Genomic DNA, 19417 nt, shown 5'->3' with positions numbered 1-19417 from the left:
CCCATCTATGGTCACATGATTATGTAAACCAATAAACACATGCATAACAAATACAATAGATAAAAAGAAAGAAATCACATTAAATCTGATTGTCACTCTGTAGTTGTAGTTAGGAATCTCGGAGATAGGAATTCCTTGGATTTTTGCTCCCTAGTAACTTTCCACCTGTTTCCACTAGCATAGGCCACAATTCTTAGGACATTCTGCTGCTGGCCATTGTGTTGAGCAAGGATTGCCCCCTTCCCCGCCAGGCTCACATCCACTGTGATCTCAGTAAGTATGTATTGTGGGGTCAAAATAGGCCATTTCAGTTGCATTCTTAATCGTAGGTTATATTTCTTTGAAACTGTGATCGCATTCAGGAGACCACTGAAATGGAACATCCTGCTTTAAGTCTCTCATTGGGGTACTCACTGTAGAAAAGTCGCAAATGTACTTTGAGCAATAACTGGCCAGGCCTAAGATGGATCATAGCATGGTTACATCTTCTGGGGGGTAGGTAGATGACAGTGCTTGCACCTCCTGCACATCAGGAGTCATTCCCCAGTCAAAGAATATGTGCCCAACAAATTTAAGTTTGGTTTTGTGAAACTCACACTTTGCTGCATTCAGAGTGAGACCTGTGAAGTAATTGGTACACTTGCGTATGAGTCTTACCATGAATCTTTTGAGTTGCCCCAAATACCAGTGTGTCATCACTGTAATTAAAAACATGCGCAACAGGTTGGATAACTCGATGAATAACATCCTGAAATATCTCTGCAGCCGAAGCTACTCCAAAACTCCGTTTTTTTGTATCTGAGCAAAACAAAATTAGTTGAAAAAGTAGTAATGTGCCTACAGTTCTTTTCCAACTCGAGTTGATGATGTCCTTTGTTCTGGTCAAGATGGGAGAAGATTTTGGCTCTTTTCATCTGCATGACCATGTCTACTATGTGGGGACCAGGATGCCTTTCTTTCACAATTGCTGTGATGTCCTGGCGCATATCAACACAAATGTGCACTGCATCTCCATTTTCCTTTTGTGGCACCATAGCTATGGGTGAAACCCATGGCATAGGACTGGTGGAGCGTTCCATGATGGCACGCTTTAACAGTGTTTCTAGTTCTTTCTCAACAGCTGCTTGTAAGTGAAAAGCGACTCTGTGATGCTGTTGGGCAAGAAGGCGAATGTCCTCATTAATATGAAGTTACACTTTCATCTTCTTCAGTCTTCCTAAGCCATGAAACAACAACAGGAACTGACTTGAAATTTCAGCCTGTGGATGGATGTTGTAGTTGAGAGAAATCAGTCCCATGTCAGCAGCAGTGGCAAAGGAAAGTAGGCATGCAGTAGATGAAGTTCCCTGAAAGATATGAAGTGGCCCTTGCACTGCAAGGTTGCTGAAAATCAACCTTGACTCTGTAACGGTTTAGAAGCAGCCCACGTAAATACCTTCTTGCTTGACTGAGTAAAGCATGGCACAGGTGATAGGCTGTTGAACTATTCTACTGGCATAATGTTAATTGACGCACTATTGTCTATAACGAAGGTTATGCGGTGACCGTTCACCTTTAATGCAATTTTAGGACACTGTCAAAATGAACTTTCTCGCTTTGTTTGGAGATTCTTTTTAGACTCTGTCTTCTTTGCAAGCACCTAATCTTATGTGTGCATGTCATTCCTTCAGTATCATCAACGCACATCCGTCTTCTTCGCTAGTGCTTGATAAGGTTGCCAAAGAGCATTTATATGATGAATTTGATGATGATCGACTGTGCTTGGTTTCTACTTGTAACTGACTTTGCCTTTGGGCCTGTGGGCATGGCAAAAATGCTTCTGTAACTTTCTGGCATCCATTTTCTCTTCTCGCTGTGATACCTTTGGTTTCTCTTTTGCTTTGCAGATGATTATGATAGGATTTTCTTTCCCAAAGCCTTTGCATGTCTGTCCTATGCCTGGACATTTACCTTCATGGGGAAATGAAAACCCACATCGGAGGCATAATTTCTTCAGAGACGTTGACCTGTGTGAATCTATTTTGTGCTTTTGCTTGCTTTTCATGATCTACGCTGATTCATTACGAACTGGTCCTAGTTTCATATCAGCAGCTTGTCAATCTGCTCATTCTTCTGTCCTTGCGGCCATTAGCATTTTTCTAAATTGAGTGTCTCTCTCAACATGCGTCTTCTGAAGGGATTTGAAAGGTAGCCATCAGTGACACTGAGGCGCATGGCTTTTTCATTATTAAAATTACAAAACTTGCAGCGTTTGAGAAGTGCATCAAGTCGCTCAATAAATTGATCCATCGTTTCACCAGCTTGTTGTCGTGCTTGGTTGAACATGTACTTCTGGTAGTAGTCTTTCGGCATCAGATTGAACTTGGCATCAAACGCTTCTCTTATCTTTTGGTATGATGTTACATTAGCTGCTTTACATCACTTCTTTCACTCCATCAGTGGTAAGGTTTTTCAAATATTTAATGATTTTCTTATCATCTAGCACGTCTATGAATTCATTGAACATTTCTATCCATGCATTGATGCTGGCACCAATGTTCTGTTTCTTCACTGTGTCAAACGAAGGTGGTGGCTTCAGGAATGTAGTTTTGTCGTACTTTGCTCTCACTTCTGTTGCCATTGATAGCACGCGTTGGTCAGGCAGCATTCTTTTCGCAAAGCAGGACCAGTTGCCTTTTTATGCAACACCTCATTGCTTCAGCCTGGTCATCTTGACCGATTTTCTAGGTCGTATAGCACTTCACTTCACTTGTTTCGGTGAGTAAGTTTCTGTTTTTGTACCTAGTTGTCACGTTTTTAGCATTTGGTTCATAGTGATGATGGATCTGTGCTATGGCGCAGCACAGCATCTTTTCTTTCAGCCTTACCAGTGGGTTTTAGCGGGCTTTTTGGAACGTGCTCCTCTGCAGGGCCTTCAACTTCTTTGATGGCTGTGTATGGGCTGGAGTAGGGCTTTGACTCCACATATGCCAACTACAGACCAGTTTTATCGATTTGGGGGTGCAGGTGGCATGCACTAGCAGTTTGCTGCACCTTTGCAAACTCTCAGGGAAAGCAGCTTTGATTGTTCAGGGCACATATCCCCTTCCCGTCCTCTGTTATAGCATCTTCCCCAGGCCGAGAGCACGCAAATGAATAAATGAATACACCACACATGGAGCTCTGTAACAGATGTCTTTATTCTTCAACACATGCTCCACACGCTTTGCTTCATAACCACTCCTCCCATCAGATTACATAAATGCCGCCTAGAGTCCAGCTAGGACCGCAAGGGTAATAGCGCACATGATGTCAGAGATACTACAAGTATCATTTATCTATCAGTCCCACTCAAAGTTAACTTTTATTTAGCCTGTTTTAATACTTATGGCCGCTGTGATGAACATCGTTACAGTGGGCTAATGCCACAGCAGGGTGTTTTAGAAGGTTTTTGCACTGGTGCATCTACCTCAGTCCTACACCCCGCTTACCTGGTCAAAATTTTGTGTTGAGCAATTTTTTACTCTGGAGCTTGTGCATCCGAATGTAAACCTGATGCCATTTCTTAAATATCTTTTGCAAAACATGCACTGCTCAAAGTTGGCAGCAGAGTCAATTACGTTCTAGTCAAGCAGATTGTCTTAGAAAGTATTTTCCAAATTTGGATATTGCTGGTAAACTTCCAATGAACGGGTGAACTTTAAACTTGGATGTGGATATCTAAGGTTTATATTCTCGACTACTACTCTCATAAGTTAGAAGTAGGTGCTTTTTTTTCTTTGACCTTACAGTTCTTATATCAGCTTGCATTTGGTAGATTGGCACTTGGTGAAACACTTGAGGGGTTGGTGTGCATGTGCACTTGTGTATGTGTGTACATGTGTAACACTATTAGAAAGTAGTTCCTGTGTTTCTTTTAACACATATACATGTATGTATGTAAGTAGATAGAAAATAAAATACACAAAACACATATGCATGTATGTATGTAGGTAGAAAATAAAATGAATTTCACTTTAGTTCAGGACTCCTACTTTCTAGCATTACCAGAAATAACATTCATTTTTGCCAATGCAGAGCCATCCTGGTGTCTGCATTTTCTGCCCACCTTAGATGAACATGTGGACACGGGTCAACGAACTTCAGTTTCTACTGCACAGGATACACAGTGAGTATAGGTAATCACATTGCACCAGTTATTTCCTTAAGATAAAGAAATCACCTCTTATCTAATAGCCCTGCAGCAAAGCCGTGTACAAAAGGAACACCTCAAAACCGCTCTCGAGGCCGAAAGAAGTCGCGAAGGACCAGAAAAAGGTGGCTAGCTGACCTTACCATCTAACATCTGTCACCTACTTCTGTATTACTCTACAACCACTAACTAATACACCTTCTCCCACTGTTATCTGTTCTTCTCCCTCAGTGGTGCATTGCATTGCTTCTATTGCTTCCAAGTGGACCTCATGAGTACTGAATGCACAGAGGAAGAAGTGGAGAAAGTGTGTAAATAGCCCTAGTGCGGCAGATACAGTGCAATAGAGGTGCAGTCTGTTGTGACGGCACTTTAATGCAGGATACGGGGCATGCATAGGAAAGCCAAGAATCATTCCTTAATTTTGTTTAATATGGCAGGTGCAGTCCTAACTATCTTGTGGCCCCCTGTCATCAAGGTGACCATGTATCAGGTCTTTTTCTCAGTCAACAGCACTAGGCTGCTGGGACTTGTAGTTTCACTTATCCCATTCTAGGTATCGGCCACTAAGTGGCAACAGTCCTTGAGATGTTGACTAACACAGGACTAGCTGAAAATCATCGTCCTGTTGTATGATCCATTGACAGACAGACACAGTTTTGCCCCCTCACCTCCCCCAATTAATTGGGCACAGGTAAAAATGACTGCAGCGCTTGGAAAGATGTATGGTGTAATTGGTATGCCTGAAGCCCCAGATTCTTCTTGCTCCTGTGAAGCATAAACCTGTTAGGAATTGTCTCTGGTAGTCACGCTTTTTAAGCCAATTTGTTTGATACCCTTGCAGCTGCCAAAGTAGCCTTTTCAGTTGTTATTAGTTCTTAAAAACAGGTTGTGAGAATGAGACATGTTGCTATCGTACCTAGAGAGTTTTTAGTTCTGGTTTCAGCTTGCACTCGCAGAGCTCATGTCAGAACAATAGCAACAAAGCAATATACAGACAGTGGTTTTCTGTCAGCCAAGCTTGTTTGCTGAAGCTCCCTTCTGCCATTAGCTAGTTTACTGCATCCTTCAGTTTTATTCTTGGGATGTCCTTTTGTGGGACAAGATGTCTGTACCATCAGGTATTCCAGTGTTTGATAATGCAGGGAATAACATTGTATGATTTTCTACACAGGAGTGTGCAGCGAGGTGACCGGAGAACAAGAGGGAGACCTCATATCCATTTCAAAAGTAAGGTTCATGGCCAAAATCATGCAGCGGTGAGTTTTGGTTTCTATGCTTATTTGAGAAGGCGGGTTATAACTCAGACATATCCCTTACTCCTTTCTGTTGGTTCTAGAGCTCCACTAGAAATGTTGCAATGCATAGCTGTACATTTTGAAGTCCCTTGCTGGCTGTTCATTTACATCTCCATTTATTATATTAGCCTATTAACTTTTGAAAAATATGTACAGGGCCCAACTCCAAATTTCAAATATAAAAATCTTCCATAACTCTAGCTTAAAATAAATTATATTGTATGGCTAAAATGCACTTATAATTCTCAACAGTACACAATGTTTTAAACATATTGCAGTCAACTGGCATGTGTTTTCTTGCAGCTGTCATTGTTCAGTAAAATGACTATTCTTTTTGTGTAGGTATAAGCACACACCGTCATTCTCTTTTCCAATTGGCATAGAGATCATCCTTTCTATCAGCAACCACCACAAACTGCTCAAGCACCAATGAACCTAACCATCTCTTGAGGCAGTGAGATTTATTATGTGCATATGCTGCAACACTTTGCCTAATGACATTCTAATGACGTTTTCCACTACAATAGCATCATTCTTTTTAATATGTAGGAGTTCATGCTGATGTTTGTTTTTCAAACATTCCCAACTTCAGTCATATAGAGAACCTAGGGCCACATGTACAAAATACAGGTTTTGCAATTGCGAGTCGCAAAACCTTATGCACAACAGTATCAATTATACTGTTTGTGATTCGCAAGGGGGTCGCAAATGACCTACCTCATGAATATTCATGAGGTAGGTCGCAATTTGCAACCCACCTCATGAATATTCATGAGGTAGGTCGCAATTTGCGACCCCATTGGGAATGGCCGCCCTCACCATGTCTGTGACTGCTTTTAAATAAAGCAGTTTTTTTGTTGTTGAAATGCAGCCCGTTTTCCTTAAAGGAAAACGAGCTGCATTTCAAAAACAAAAAATGAACACCTCTTCCTAATTGAGACTCGCAAACCCTTTTTGCGATTCGGTAAATAGATTACCGAATCGCAAAAATGGGTCTGTACATCCCAAATTGCAATTTGCACATTGCAAATGTCCCGATTCGCCGTTTGCGACATGCAAAATGCTTCACACATGTGGCCCGAGTTTCCTGATAGATACTTCAAACCACAGATCTTTACCTTTGGAATATTTCCCGACCAGACTTGATAAGAAACTTTTCATAGAAGTGCTCCTACGCACCTTTAGGTTGCACCATGCCCCTCTGCTTACGCTTCATTCTGCCCAGAAGTGCCATAAGAGAGTCACACATAAGTGCCACCCCTGGCTGTAGGGCAGCTCCTGGCAACCATGCTTTCCTTACACATCATCCTTCTCCTGAAAGTCTGGTAGTTCAGGCTTCCACCAGCAAAGTGAACCTCAATTCATTTCCTATGACCTCCCCAGACAGGAACTCAAAGGGGATTGAGGCTTTCAGGGAAAAAAAATGTGTTGGCCAGCACAGCACTAAGGTCAGTCAAGGCTGTTTGTTTATTGGGCCTATACACAAACACCCTCTGGGACATGGTCAGCAATATCTTTCTGGAAGAAGGTAAGACCTGCATAGCTCAAACCATTCAAGATGGCAAGGATGTAGTCAAAGACGTGTCGTGCTGGCCTTGATGAACAAGTTACTTACCTTCTGTAACACTCTTTCTGGTAGAGACTATATCTAGCCACAGATTTCTCACTTTTTTTAAATTGTCCCCAGGCATCAGACTGGATCAGGAAGCTTTTCAGCAGTGCCTGTGTGTGCCGTAGGTGGCACCACATGGCTCCACACTGATGCCCTTCTGCCCCAAAATGATGTGCGGGTCCAGTGTAGTCACCAGTCATGCATCCTGAAGTCAGTTGTTTTCAAAACTGTCCGCACTTCCAGACGCAGAGCCCCAAAAAGAAATTGGTGTGACCAGTGTGCAGATTCCTAGACTTGGGATCTTATTAATGGACAAAGACCAAACAGAAAATGGGGCGGATTTGAGGGTCATGAGAAATCTGCAGCCAGATAGTCTCTACCAGATAGAGTCTTACCAAAGGAAAGCAACTTGTTCTTCTGATTGACACTACTAGCCACGGATCCCTTATCTGTTGAGTAGATACCAACGCAGTACCTATTTGGAGGTGAGTTTGTGAATGGACTCAAACCAGAAAGTCCTTCAGGACCAAGCGGGTAAAATGCCCTTCCATCAAACCTGACCGTCCACACAAAAGTGCTTTGTTACCATATGGAGGTGCCCCTGCATAGTGGTCTGACTGATGTCTAGGACAGGGATTCCGCATGCTAATGTAGTGGTCACAGGTTTGGCCTTGGTAGAATGAGTACATAGTGCCTCTGGAGGCTGCTTTTTCAGCCAGTGCGTATCAGATCTTAATGCAAAGCGCTATCCATTAGGAAAGCGTTGCCTTTTTTGCTCCAGGGAACCCCACAAAGAGCTGATTGTCCACCTTATGTTCCTTGGTACGATCTATGTCTAACCTCAGTGCTCTATTGGGGTCCAAGCGATTAAGTCTCTCCTCCTACTTAGAGGAGTGAGGCAGAGCTTAGAACGCCGGCAAAGTGATGCTTTGACACACATCAAGCTCTGCCCATTCCGGAGTCACTAGGATGATTTGTGCCTAGTCAGTCCTGATCTTTTTGAGAACACTGGGCAGGAGTGATACAGACAAAAAGGCATACGGGCGAATCAAATTCCACTCTAGGTGGAATGTATCCCCAAGCGAGACATGCTTTGAAAACTCCAACATGCATAAGTGCTAACATTGTGCATTCTCAGCTGTTATAAACGGATTGAGACAAGTTTCTCCCCATTCCCGGAAGAGACCTTATACCACCTCCGGGCATAACTGCCTCTTATGATCTATTAAGCACAAATGGCTGAGCTCATCCACCCTGGTATTCAACGATCCTCCCAGGTGGTTCACTAGCAGGAAAATTCCTTGTTGGCCCAGCCACTTACAGAGGCTTACGGCCTCCTCGCACAGGATCTATGACCCCCACCCCTCCCTGTTTGTTGCAGCACCACATGGTGGTGTTCCATGTGAGCATCTGTAACAGCCTCCCTTTGACAAACAGAAGGAAGGCTTTTAGTGCCCAGCGGATGGCCCTCAGCTCTAGAAGGTTGATATGCAGCTTGTACTCTTCTGGAAACCAGAGGCCTCTGATCTCCACATTTCCCAATTGGCTGACCCAACTCAGAAGTGATGTATTGGTCACCATTGTCAGTTCAGAATGAGGTAGGGAGATGGTTCTGCCACTGACCCAGTCGTGGCTCAGTAACCACCACTGCAGATCTTTTGTAGTCTCCTCCACACTCTGGACATTATCAGAGAGGTCCCCTTGCTTTCAAGCCCACTGAAACTTTGTTTCATAACAAATGTTATGGATTTACTGTGGCATGTAGCATCGAACAGTTGTGTCAAATTTGGTAATCTCTTTTTCATATTCATGTCCTAACGTGAGCAAATCTACAGAACCCTACAAATTGACCATATGATCTGGTGATCATATCTATTTCAATAGTTGCTGTGGTAGGGGAGCTAACCATCTAAGGGATGAGCCTTCTCTAGGGATTCCCAGCTGGTGTTCCCCGTGATGGAGGTTCTGGGTGTATTACACAGTCCACCAGCGCCTCCTAGGCTCTGGCCATATCCATTGACCCGCTGCCACATATAGCAGCACTATGCCATTGTACCCCACATGTTGTTCCAGCTTTCTTTGCCACTTCACAACCCTTGGCCCATTCGGAGCCTTCCAATTTCGTGTGATTTCTTGCTTTGCAAGGATTAAAGCTAAATCTTGGAACCTACTCGCAAAGATAGCTGGAACGATGGGTGGGGTACTAAGGCACAGTGGTGCTAGATGTGACCAAGGGTTTTAGTAGTGTGTGGAAAGCAGGTCTCCATAGGCAGTGTCCTTGAGTGAAGGGGACTGCTCTCTTAATGACATCAGCAAGCACACCAGTGAGCAAAAATTGCCCTCCAGGCAGATCATGTTCCACCCAAAACTCCTCAAATTTCAGTACTAAACAAGTCATTTAGCATGGATGCTCCTGCAGCCACCCACTCCACCAGGTCCCACCAATCTCCATGTGGTAGCACTTCTAGTCGTTCTATTAGTGCCATGGGGACATCAGGCAAGTATGGTACTCTTGCACGTGTTTTCCGCAGGCAGCGAGCTTAACACCATTGCAGCACTCAGAATTCTGTGGTGTCGTCCATGCCAGGGCACTTAAAGACATCTGAGCAATCTGTGAGTGTCAGGGACAGTAGGACCCATCTCACGTCTGTGTCAGACTGCCACACACTGCATTAACCTTTGGAGCTGTGCCACAAGATAGTAAGACTCAGTTAGTCCTCCGTCCCCCACCGGTCTCTGCAAGTGGTCAGAGCCACCTGTCTGCAGCCTGATTCCCCCCCCCTAAATAAGCTGTGACAAGTGTGTCAATCTCCCTAAACAAAGCTCAGGAAATCCACATAGGTAACACTACAAAATAATATAATAGCCATGGTAGCGCTACCATTTTTAATAGTGCAAAGCTGCCCGGGACCAAAAGGGGGAGCGTCTTCCAAAAATCAATGCTCGTTTTAAGATCCTGAATCGCTTTTCTGACATTCCCCTCAAGTAAGTCATTGAGGTAATGAAAAATTTGTACACCCAAGCATTGCAAACACTGAGGCTCCCATTGTAATCTTGACAGTCCTCTCGGGGACTACAGCCTGCTAATGTGGGGAATAATTGCAATTTTTGTCAACTGACTCTTAGCCTGGAGAGCGATTCAAATTGGTCCAGCAGCCCACAGCACCCTCTAGAGCTGCTGTTGTATCATGTAAAAAGAATCTGAAGATCGTCGGCGTATATGGTAATGTAGTGGGTTTGTCCACCAAACTCTATGCCCCAGTAGGCGTTTCATGTTCTGGCATAGCTTGCCAGGGGCTCTATGGCCATGGCGAACAACGAGGTGACAAAGGACACCCCTGTGAAGTTCTTCGGCCCACCTGATAAAACTCTGATACAGAGTGCCCTGTACGGACTCTGGCAGTGTGGTCCGCATATAACAACCTGGTCCAGGCCATGAAATCTCATCCCATGCAGAAGCGCTCAATGATGGCGCAGAGAAAGGCCCATCCCAGGCTGTCAAAAGCCTTCTCTATATCTACTGTAAAGATCGCTGCCTCCGCTCAATCGTATGTGTCAGCTTCCAACAGTGTTAGAAGTCGTCATATATTGAGCACTGTGTTTCGACCAGGGATGAATCCGCCAGATCAGGGTGTATGAGCTTGGGCATGTGGCGGAGGACTCTGGTGGCAAGGATCTGGCTGAGAATCTTATAATCAATGTTTAGTATTGATAACAGTTGATAGGCCCTTTTGTCATAGGATGGTTTCCCTGGTTTTAGTAGGAAGACTATTAGGGCCTCACAAGTGGAGGATGGCAAAATACCTTTATCTTTATATGCTTTACAGAGGTCCACAGGTTTGGCAGCCAGCTCATCCATATAGGTAGAATAGAGCTCTACTGGGAGCCCATTCGTTCTTGTTGTTTTGCCCCTGGCCTGGCCTTTACAGCCACTCTAACAGAGTGCTCTCCTCTCCCAGCTACTCTGACTCCTTAGGTGACACTGCTGGGAAAGGCAAAGGTGCCAGGAAAGCATCAGTGTCGGCCTCCGACTGGTCAAAGGTGCCCTGATACAGGTTGACTAAAGTATAGAATTCTCAATTAATATCTGCTTATCGGTACAGTCTTGTTCCCTGATCAGTTTTGATCTTGACAATAATGAAGCTCCGCTTTGTATAGGTTTGCAAGGCAAGCTAAGAGTGAGCCAGTGCGATCTCGCTCTGCATGTGCCCTGGTCATGTAGGCTTTGTAGTCAAAGCATGTCTGTTTGCTCTGCAACCTTTTCTTTTGCCTTCAGTAGTTCCGGTTGTACATCTAGGTGGCCTAGCTGATGCAGTTTGACCCTTCTCAATGCCTCTTCAGAGGACAAGACTTCAGCCATTAAAGTACGTCCCACTCCCATCATCTATACACCTGCCTCAGAACATGACCTTAAAAGCATCCCACTTTACCTTTGCCTTTTAGAGAGCCGAGTCAGCATTTTCCTGGAAGTACTGTTGAATACTATTTCCTACGGCATCCTGGAAAACTCTAGGGAGTCCGGTTTCAGTTTCCATGTTGGGATGCATGGTCATGTTCTCTCTCAAATCAAATTTAGCAGAACTGGATTATGGTCTGATAAGGTATTCAATGGCCTGTGTCAAGCCATAAACATACGGGGTGCAAAGGAATGCATCTAAGCGTACATGGAGGTCATGCAGAGTGGAGAAGAAGGAGTTATCTGGCGTCTGTCGGTGTAGCAAGCGCCAGAAATCACGAAGTCCCCATCTCCAGCTGCCAGACAAAGAATACACAGCTACTCTTAGGGTGGAGGAGTCTCAAAATAGGGAGTGGGTACGATCAAGTACAGGATCCGCTACACAATTATAGTCCCCTCCCATAATAACTGATCCCACAAAGTATGGGTCCAAGGTTCTTGACAGTTCAACGAAGAACACTCCTTGATCTTCATTCAGGGCATAAGCATTAACTATTGCTATGTCCCAACCATCAAGGGGACCAGTTACCACTATAAATCTTCCCGCTGGTCAATCAGATCACCAGTATGTTGGAAAGAAACCCCTCGGCGTATCCACACTAGTGTACTCTTGCAAAAGCCGAGTTGGTAGTATAGTAGGCCTGACCCCTCGCCTTTTGTTGCAGTGCTGCACCTTCCTTAGCTGTTATGTGCGCTTCCTGCATAAGTGCTATTTGAGGCACGAAAATACTTTATATCCCATGGCCATGTTGTGCATCACCCTAATATTCCAGGAAAAAATGTTGTAAGTCGTGGGGGTTGCCATCTTATGCTCTAAAGGCATTCAGTGAACGTCACAGGATATTGATCTCCCAGAGATGTACTATCATCTAACAGTGGGACAGTAAGTAAATCCCCCACAAGGCACGTCTGGTATAACTTTCGCCAGCAGGCAAACAGCAAACAACTCACCTCCCATACCCCAGGATGAGCAAGCCAAAACACACTCACTTAAAACACAAACAAAAGAGATTGTGAACATGCAGGAGCTCCCCACTCAGTTCTCCCCCTACCTTGTTAACAATAATGAAAATAAATTGCAGACCCAGGACGCAGACATAGCATTACCACAGTGCACTCATATGGCCCAATGGGATCCCCCCCAATCAAATAGCTCAGGTCTTACATCGTAGCATCCACTTCATATGAGTTTGTCAGCAGTGTTGGGTGTCACTTTAGGCAACTCAGTATCTGAATCGGTGGATGAGCTAGTCCTGTGTTCCAGGTCTACATCTTGGGCATCCTCTTCCTCCAATGTCGTAGCTGGGCTCATCCCTCTGCCCTCATCGCTGCCACCACCTCCACCACTTTCTGCAGGTTCCTATTGTACCCTATGAGTATTCCTATCTTGGGGTTTCATACCCTTCCGCCTGGGTTTTCCGTTGTGGGGACCTCCAGCTGGGATTGTAGATCAATCCATTCCCATAGTTCCTGTGGGGTCCAAAAGCACTACCCCCCATTCAGGGTCACGACCCACAACCTGGCAAAGAACAACATGCCCATCTGGAGAAGATACAGCTTTGCATCTAGGAATGTTGACCTTCCTTGATGAAGTCCGGAAAGATCATGATTTTACTATTGTCCACTTTATTGCCCCTCTCTTCCTGGCCTGGTCCAGGATAAAATCCTGGTCTCTATGATATAACAGCCTGGAGACTACTGTTTGCGGCAGCGTCTCCCAGCAGTGGGCGTCTCGCTGGAATTCTGTGAGTCCTCTCCAGAGTGTAAAGAGGCAATAGACCTTCAGGGGCCACTTCCTCTTGCAGCCACCGCTCGAAGTAGTCCAACATGTTGCTCCCATCCACTCCCTGCAGTAGACCTAGCACATGGATGTTAGGCCTTCGCGACCTGTTTTCGGGATCCTCCGCTTGAAGTTCTAGGGTCTGAACTTTCCCCTTCATTAGGGTGAGTCGGTCATGCACGACTACTAAATCTGAAGGGGATCTCTATTATAGTTCTTTCGGCTGTGTTTCATTTGGCATTAGTGATCATCTTTCAGGATCACAGATCCACCCCCAGTGTCCTTCAGGATGTCTTGCAATGCGGGCCCCGCAGGAGACCCCATCAGTGGTACAAGCAGTCCATTTTCCATTGCAGATGCAACAAAGCCACCCAGGGACAGGCCGCCCGTGTCCAGGTCCTTCTTCGAATAGTGGGATATACTGTTTGGGTAATTTCAACACCACAGCTCATGCACAAAAGTGTCTCAACACAGAGAGAATGAGCGGGCCGTCGTACGCAGTTTGCCAATGTCGGTCGCTCCGGCGCAGAGTATGAAAGGTCACTTTTCTGACCAAGGACCCTCTCAGTCTTGTTTTCAGGTCACTCAGTACCAGGGGAAGCCGTGCTTGGAGCAGTGGTCAGGTCCACCAGAGTGGTCACCCGGCTCAGGTAGGACCATGTAGGTCTCTTCAGAAGATGTGGCCTCGTAGCCTGTCGCCAGCAGCTCATTGCCGGGTGGAGGTCCTGCACTCTTTTCAAGTTTCAAAGCAACCGCACAGTGGACCCCCAATTGTCTTTCCAGGGCCCGGGCAACAAGGAAGGGCAGGCACACCTTGTCCCAGTCCTGAAAACATAAGGGGGATCCAGGAGCATCAATGCCCCCAGTACTCATCAGCAGTCCACCAGTCACTGCTAAATCCAGGCCCTAGGCACAGGCAGCAGCTCACTATTAATTGCACCCAGGGGCCCAGTCAGCAGTTCACTTCGGCACACGTCTCTGACTCATGCAGTATGGGTACTCAGGCGTGGTAACATTAGGCTCTGTGCAGCAGTCCTCTAGTTATAGCACTCACCATTGTGTGGGCTGTTAGTTGTTTCCAGATCCGGAGATTTGTGGGGGGACTGGTGCCTCATTTGGGTGGTTCAGTATGTAGCTGCCAGCTAGTGCCCCAGTATCAGTCAGTGGCAGTACTCTTGCCCCCGCCATACATTGCCCTTCTCAGGAAGTTCAGGGTCATCCCAGCTCCCAGATGCAAGCTTAGAGTACCAAAGGAACCACAGTTGTGCCCCCACTGTGTCTCATGTTGTCAGCTCAGGTCCAGTCGGCAAGGCAATGGGGGAAGGAGTCGGGCTCCGCTGGGAAAGGCTCAGAATCACCTGCCCTATGTGCTTTTGCAGGGCAGCTGCTCTGTGTCAGTTTGTCGATAGGCAGGCTTGTTGTCATTGCTGGGATGGAAGGGTCAACCTACACGCTAATCTCCTGAGCTCTCCTGACTCGAGATACAAGTCGCCGTGGGTCCTGACATGCAGGCAGATAGCCTGCACCTGCTGTAGGTCATCTCTGATCATGTCAATCCAGACAGCTCTCTGCAGCCTGTGAGTTCAGCACTGTGGACATATGCAGCAGGCACACCAAATGCAAGTCACCTGTGTCATTTTGAAGAATACTTCTTATTGCAGATTCATCACCTCAGAATACTCCCCAGGAGCCAGGCTGGATCTAGAAACTTTTACACATCAGTCCTCTCATACTTCTTATTGCAGATTCATCACCTCAGAATACTCCCCAGGAGCCAGGCTGGATCTAGAAACCTTTACACATCTGTCCTCTCATACATCCCTAGGTGGCAACCATGGCTCTGCAATGACTGCACACCTTCTCAGAAGTGATAAAGCAGAGTCTTGTATAAGTGGCAGTCCCTGCACGCTGACGTCAGGTCCTTTGTTTCCACGCCATGTGAAGTGGATCCAGAGCGCTCCTCCCCACTTTGATGGTTTTCTGTTAGCTTCTAAATGATTTCAGACCAGTGTGCTGGGGAATGTGCGCCCCATCCATAACAACAGGTTTTCAACAGTGCCTCACTTGCAGGAAGCAGATGTCAGTCATGGAAACACATTAGGTGTGTCTTTGGTGTCTGGGCTCAGGCCACGACTCCGTCATACAATAAGTACACTGTCATGTATCCAAGGGCAAACTGAGACTGGGAGATGAAGTTTTACATTGCCAAAAAGAAGTTGTGGCCTTCACGCAAGTGCCACTCATGATCCTGCCAGTCCCACAACCGCTCAGCTTTGCACTTGAAGTCCTTCAGTAAGTCTGTCTGAGCACAAGGAAGCGAACCAGGATTTGACCCCTTCACACATTCTGACTCCAGAGAGTAGGCACGTGGGCCATCACAATGTCAGTTACACTCCGTTGAGGTCTCTGACTGCAGATCCGATTCCTCAGCCGATCCCAACGTGCCTTGAATTCCCAGGCCATCGTCGACACCCACAGCTGATCGAGTGCTTCAAGGAAGCCATGCTGCAGATTTTCTATGCACTTCTGGCTCCCTCTGAAGTGCCTTTGGGCCACAGTGAACCACAAATCCCCACAGTATGTCAACCTCTGGTGCCGTCAGTCCTCTTGGGACCTGTAACTGACACTGTGCTGACTCCAGTATAGGCTTCCAGTTCATCCCCCAAGATCCATGCCTGTCCCTGGCACATCAGTGCCAGCACCAGTGCCACTGGTGACAGAAGATGATCCAGTGCCCACCTGTAGAAAGGTGGCCTTTTATATAGTGGACCAAAAAGAGGTAGACTGTGTAGAGAGTCCAAGCAAACCCCAAAGGAATTACAGAGACACAAATGACACCCCAAGTGTGAGCAAGCAGTTAGGCATATCAGAGGGTAGTGCTAAGCATGTATTGCATACACAAAGCCAGTAGGGGAGACATACACTCAATAAAGAAATCCAACACCAATTTATAAAAATGTGATGCCAAGACCATTGGAATCGGATGACTACTTTTCGAGTTATGAATTTTTACAGCTCTCAAAAGCTGACTGCACTTTTTGAAGCAGTAATATTATCCTGTGGGGGAATAACATATACTGCATATGGGTACTTAGCAGCGACTTACAGGACCAGTCTTCTGGAGTTAAGGTAGATACGAGGCAAGGTCCAAAGCAGCACCAACAGGTCACTTCGGGAGGCACTGGGGCACCCCGCTGTAGAGGTACTTTTCAGAGTCAGGTGCCCAATGTTATCCTATGGGCGGGGGTGGACATGCACTGCATTAGGGTATTTCACAGCAACTTATGGGGCCAATCTCCTGGACTTAAGGTAGGTGTGGGGCAGGGTCCAAAGCAGCACCAACGGGTCACTTTAGGAGGCACTGCGGGAATCTGGGTGCAGAGGTGCTTTTTTTTTTTTTTTGCATTGGGTGCCCAATGCTCTCTTATGGGGGAAAAACAGACAGCATGCACTTAACGATGTACATGACTGTTCTTCTGGACTTAAGGTGAGTATGGGGCAAGGTCCAAGGCCACACCAATAGTTCACCATAGGGAGCTCTGGGTCATCCGGGTGCAGAGGTGTTCCGGCATCGGTGTGTAATTTTTCAGTAGAGATTAATCCGGTTAGAAAGAGGCTGCAAACAGGGACTGGGGAACAAATCTGGGGGAACCCAAAGGAGGCTCCATCCTTAAGCTCCTCCAGCATGGAGGATCACCATTGGCCCCCTTCTTATCGGGCTGTGGGGCGCGGTGCAGTGGTGTCTTTTGGCATTGGGTTCTGGTGCAGGGGATACTCGTGGTTCAAGAGGGGACATGCAGAAGAGGCTGCAGGCAGTGTTGGGAAGTCCACAGTGGGTGAACTAAAGGAGTGCTTTGTCTCTGGAGGGCCTGTGAACCATGCTGACACTGTTGGCCCACTTCATCTTAATCAAGGAGGCTCGGGTGCAGAGGTGATGTCCGCCATGGGGTTTTGGCGGTCCTGGGTCCTCTCAGTTCTTCTTTGGCTGCCTGCAGAAGCAGGGAAGCAGCTCCTCTGCTCCAAAGATGATTCTTCTGCCGATTTGCGGAGCACTGGCAACTCTCTGGGTTTCTAGGAGTCTGCACAGAGGCAGGACAGGTCAGTTGATCCAAAATGGTCGGCTGGCAGGCTGGCCAGGTTGACGACAAGTCAGTCATGCTCCTCGGTTCTCTGGTTAGCAGTCATCTTTGTCCATTCTTTCTTTTGTGTCCAGCGAAGATTTAAAGTCCTGGTATCCGCGGGTCTCATAAATACTCAATTTAAGGGTGTTAAGGAGAGTGAAGGGTAGTAGCCAATGGGCTACTTACCCTCGGGGTCACTACGCCCCCCCCCCTAGATGACCACTTCCTTTTGGGAGTGGGCATCACCTTGTCCCAGAATTCCCAATTCCATCACACACAAGATGGTGGAATTCCTAAAGCGGTGTTTGTTTCAGGTTGGTCACCCTAGGGTGTGTCCAGCCTTGAAATGCAACACGCCTTCTTTATAGCTAATATTCCCACCTGTCCAGGTGCTAGATGGGCCCTGGGGCAGGGAGGTCATCATTGTTCTCTGAGGAAGGCCAGATTTGCTTAAAAAAGCGATGGGCTTCTTTGAAGCCTCCTGCCTTGGAATGCAGATTTGCAGGTCTTCCTGTTGGGAGGGGTGTGTAGAGCCCTTCATAGCAGGCTTTGTTTCTGACCTCCAGAGAGCAAAGGCTCTCACCATTGTTTGTTGGTGGTAGGCTGGCTAAAACTAGTCAGTGAGCCCACCAGCAGTTGGGTAGGTTTTCGGGGGCACCTCTACGGTGCCCTTTGGGTCCACGTCCTAATAAATCCATCAATGGATCCAATGAGGATATATTAATACAAGATGTTTGATACCAAACATCCCTAGATTCAGTGAAGCTATCGTGTAGCTGGGGAACTCGTATAGACCACTGTCAAGCACATGTTATTGCGTAAGTTCTCATTAGGGTGATGAGGCTACTGGATTTGGAGTACAATTCCAAACCAGGTGACACCTGTTGGCCTAATCCGGGGTTTCTGGCTAACCAGCAGTGCCCCATCTCTGACCGAGATGATTGTGGGAACCGAGCTCATGGTAAGATAGACTCCCCCAGGAATCGTGGTACATCAGATCGCATCCCGTTCTCTCAGTTACCAAGATCTCACTCAAGCAAAGACAACAGAGGCAGAACATATTTAAATAAGCATTTATTAAAATATCTGCATCCTAGTTAAAAGCAGGTGCATAGCAATAACAAGGATAATAAAAGATAATAGGAGCAGGCATGTGACTAAAAATGTAACACAGAAACAGTCCTACCATGCTGTCTAAACAGGGGAGTGGATGTATAGCCCCTCACCTACGTTAAGTATGAGCATGCTAAGCCTAATCTGCCCTTCAGGTTCCCCCTTGGAGAAAACATCCCTCATACCTGATGAAAAGGCCTGAGGTCTAAAAAGACGCCACCACCATCCGGTTCAGGGTTTGGCCGTCTAAGCAAGTAGCTGTATCGAAGCTTGCAGCAATCAGCATACATTCGTTGTCATCTGGCTGGAATCTCCCTCTAACATGTCTGGGACTAAGGGGTGTTTTATAATAAAACAGCTGGCATTCTAAGAAATGGTCCCCACGAATGAGTGAGTGTTTCTGTGAATGCTGGAGGCACAGCATACCATGTTTGTCGGCAACCCTATCTGACTGTAGCCTTGGCGAAAGCACAAAGTGAACTATATGTCCTACTAAGAACACGATGCATTGCTAGGCGAAAGGACAATAAGATAGAAATAAAACAGCACTGCAAATGAAGCTATTGCTAGAAAAAGAAAGCAATGCTGTGTAAAATGTAATAGGGTGAAAGTGCACAGCGGTAGGCCTAGTTAGCTAAAACATGTCTAAAACCAGCGTGGCCACGGGCGTCAAGATGGCGGTCGCACTCTAAGAGTGCTCGGGACCCCTCCGTCATCCGCCCGAACCCTGCCACCATAACTGACCCCCTCGAGTCTTCAACCGAGACCTGGGGCGTCCTTTCCGAACCCCGTGGGTCCGAGTCCGAGATCCGAGGATCGCCGGATCGGCGCGAGAGAAGAGACTGACGCGGACTCCAGGCCGCGCG

General features: G+C 46.5%; 1 protein-coding gene across 2 annotated transcripts in view; it reads left to right on the top strand.

Annotated features, from left to right (window-relative positions):
- Positions 1-19417, top strand: part of LOC138300212 (restin homolog) — an 898198-nt gene that overhangs the window by 830766 nt on the left and 48015 nt on the right. The window contains exons 22-23 of one of the 2 annotated variants that reach the window (XM_069239250.1): positions 4195-4296; positions 5346-5430. In XM_069239250.1, coding sequence (XP_069095351.1) covers positions 4195-4296; positions 5346-5430 — 187 coding nt within the window. The remainder of the gene's footprint in view (positions 1-4194; positions 4297-5345; positions 5431-19417) is intronic. The other variant, XM_069239251.1, reaches the window with a different exon arrangement.

This window comes from Pleurodeles waltl, chromosome 6 (genome assembly GCF_031143425.1).
Source record: "Pleurodeles waltl isolate 20211129_DDA chromosome 6, aPleWal1.hap1.20221129, whole genome shotgun sequence".
Taxonomy (NCBI): Eukaryota; Metazoa; Chordata; class Amphibia; order Caudata; family Salamandridae; genus Pleurodeles; species Pleurodeles waltl.
This window is presented reverse-complemented; position numbering and strand designations above follow the sequence as displayed.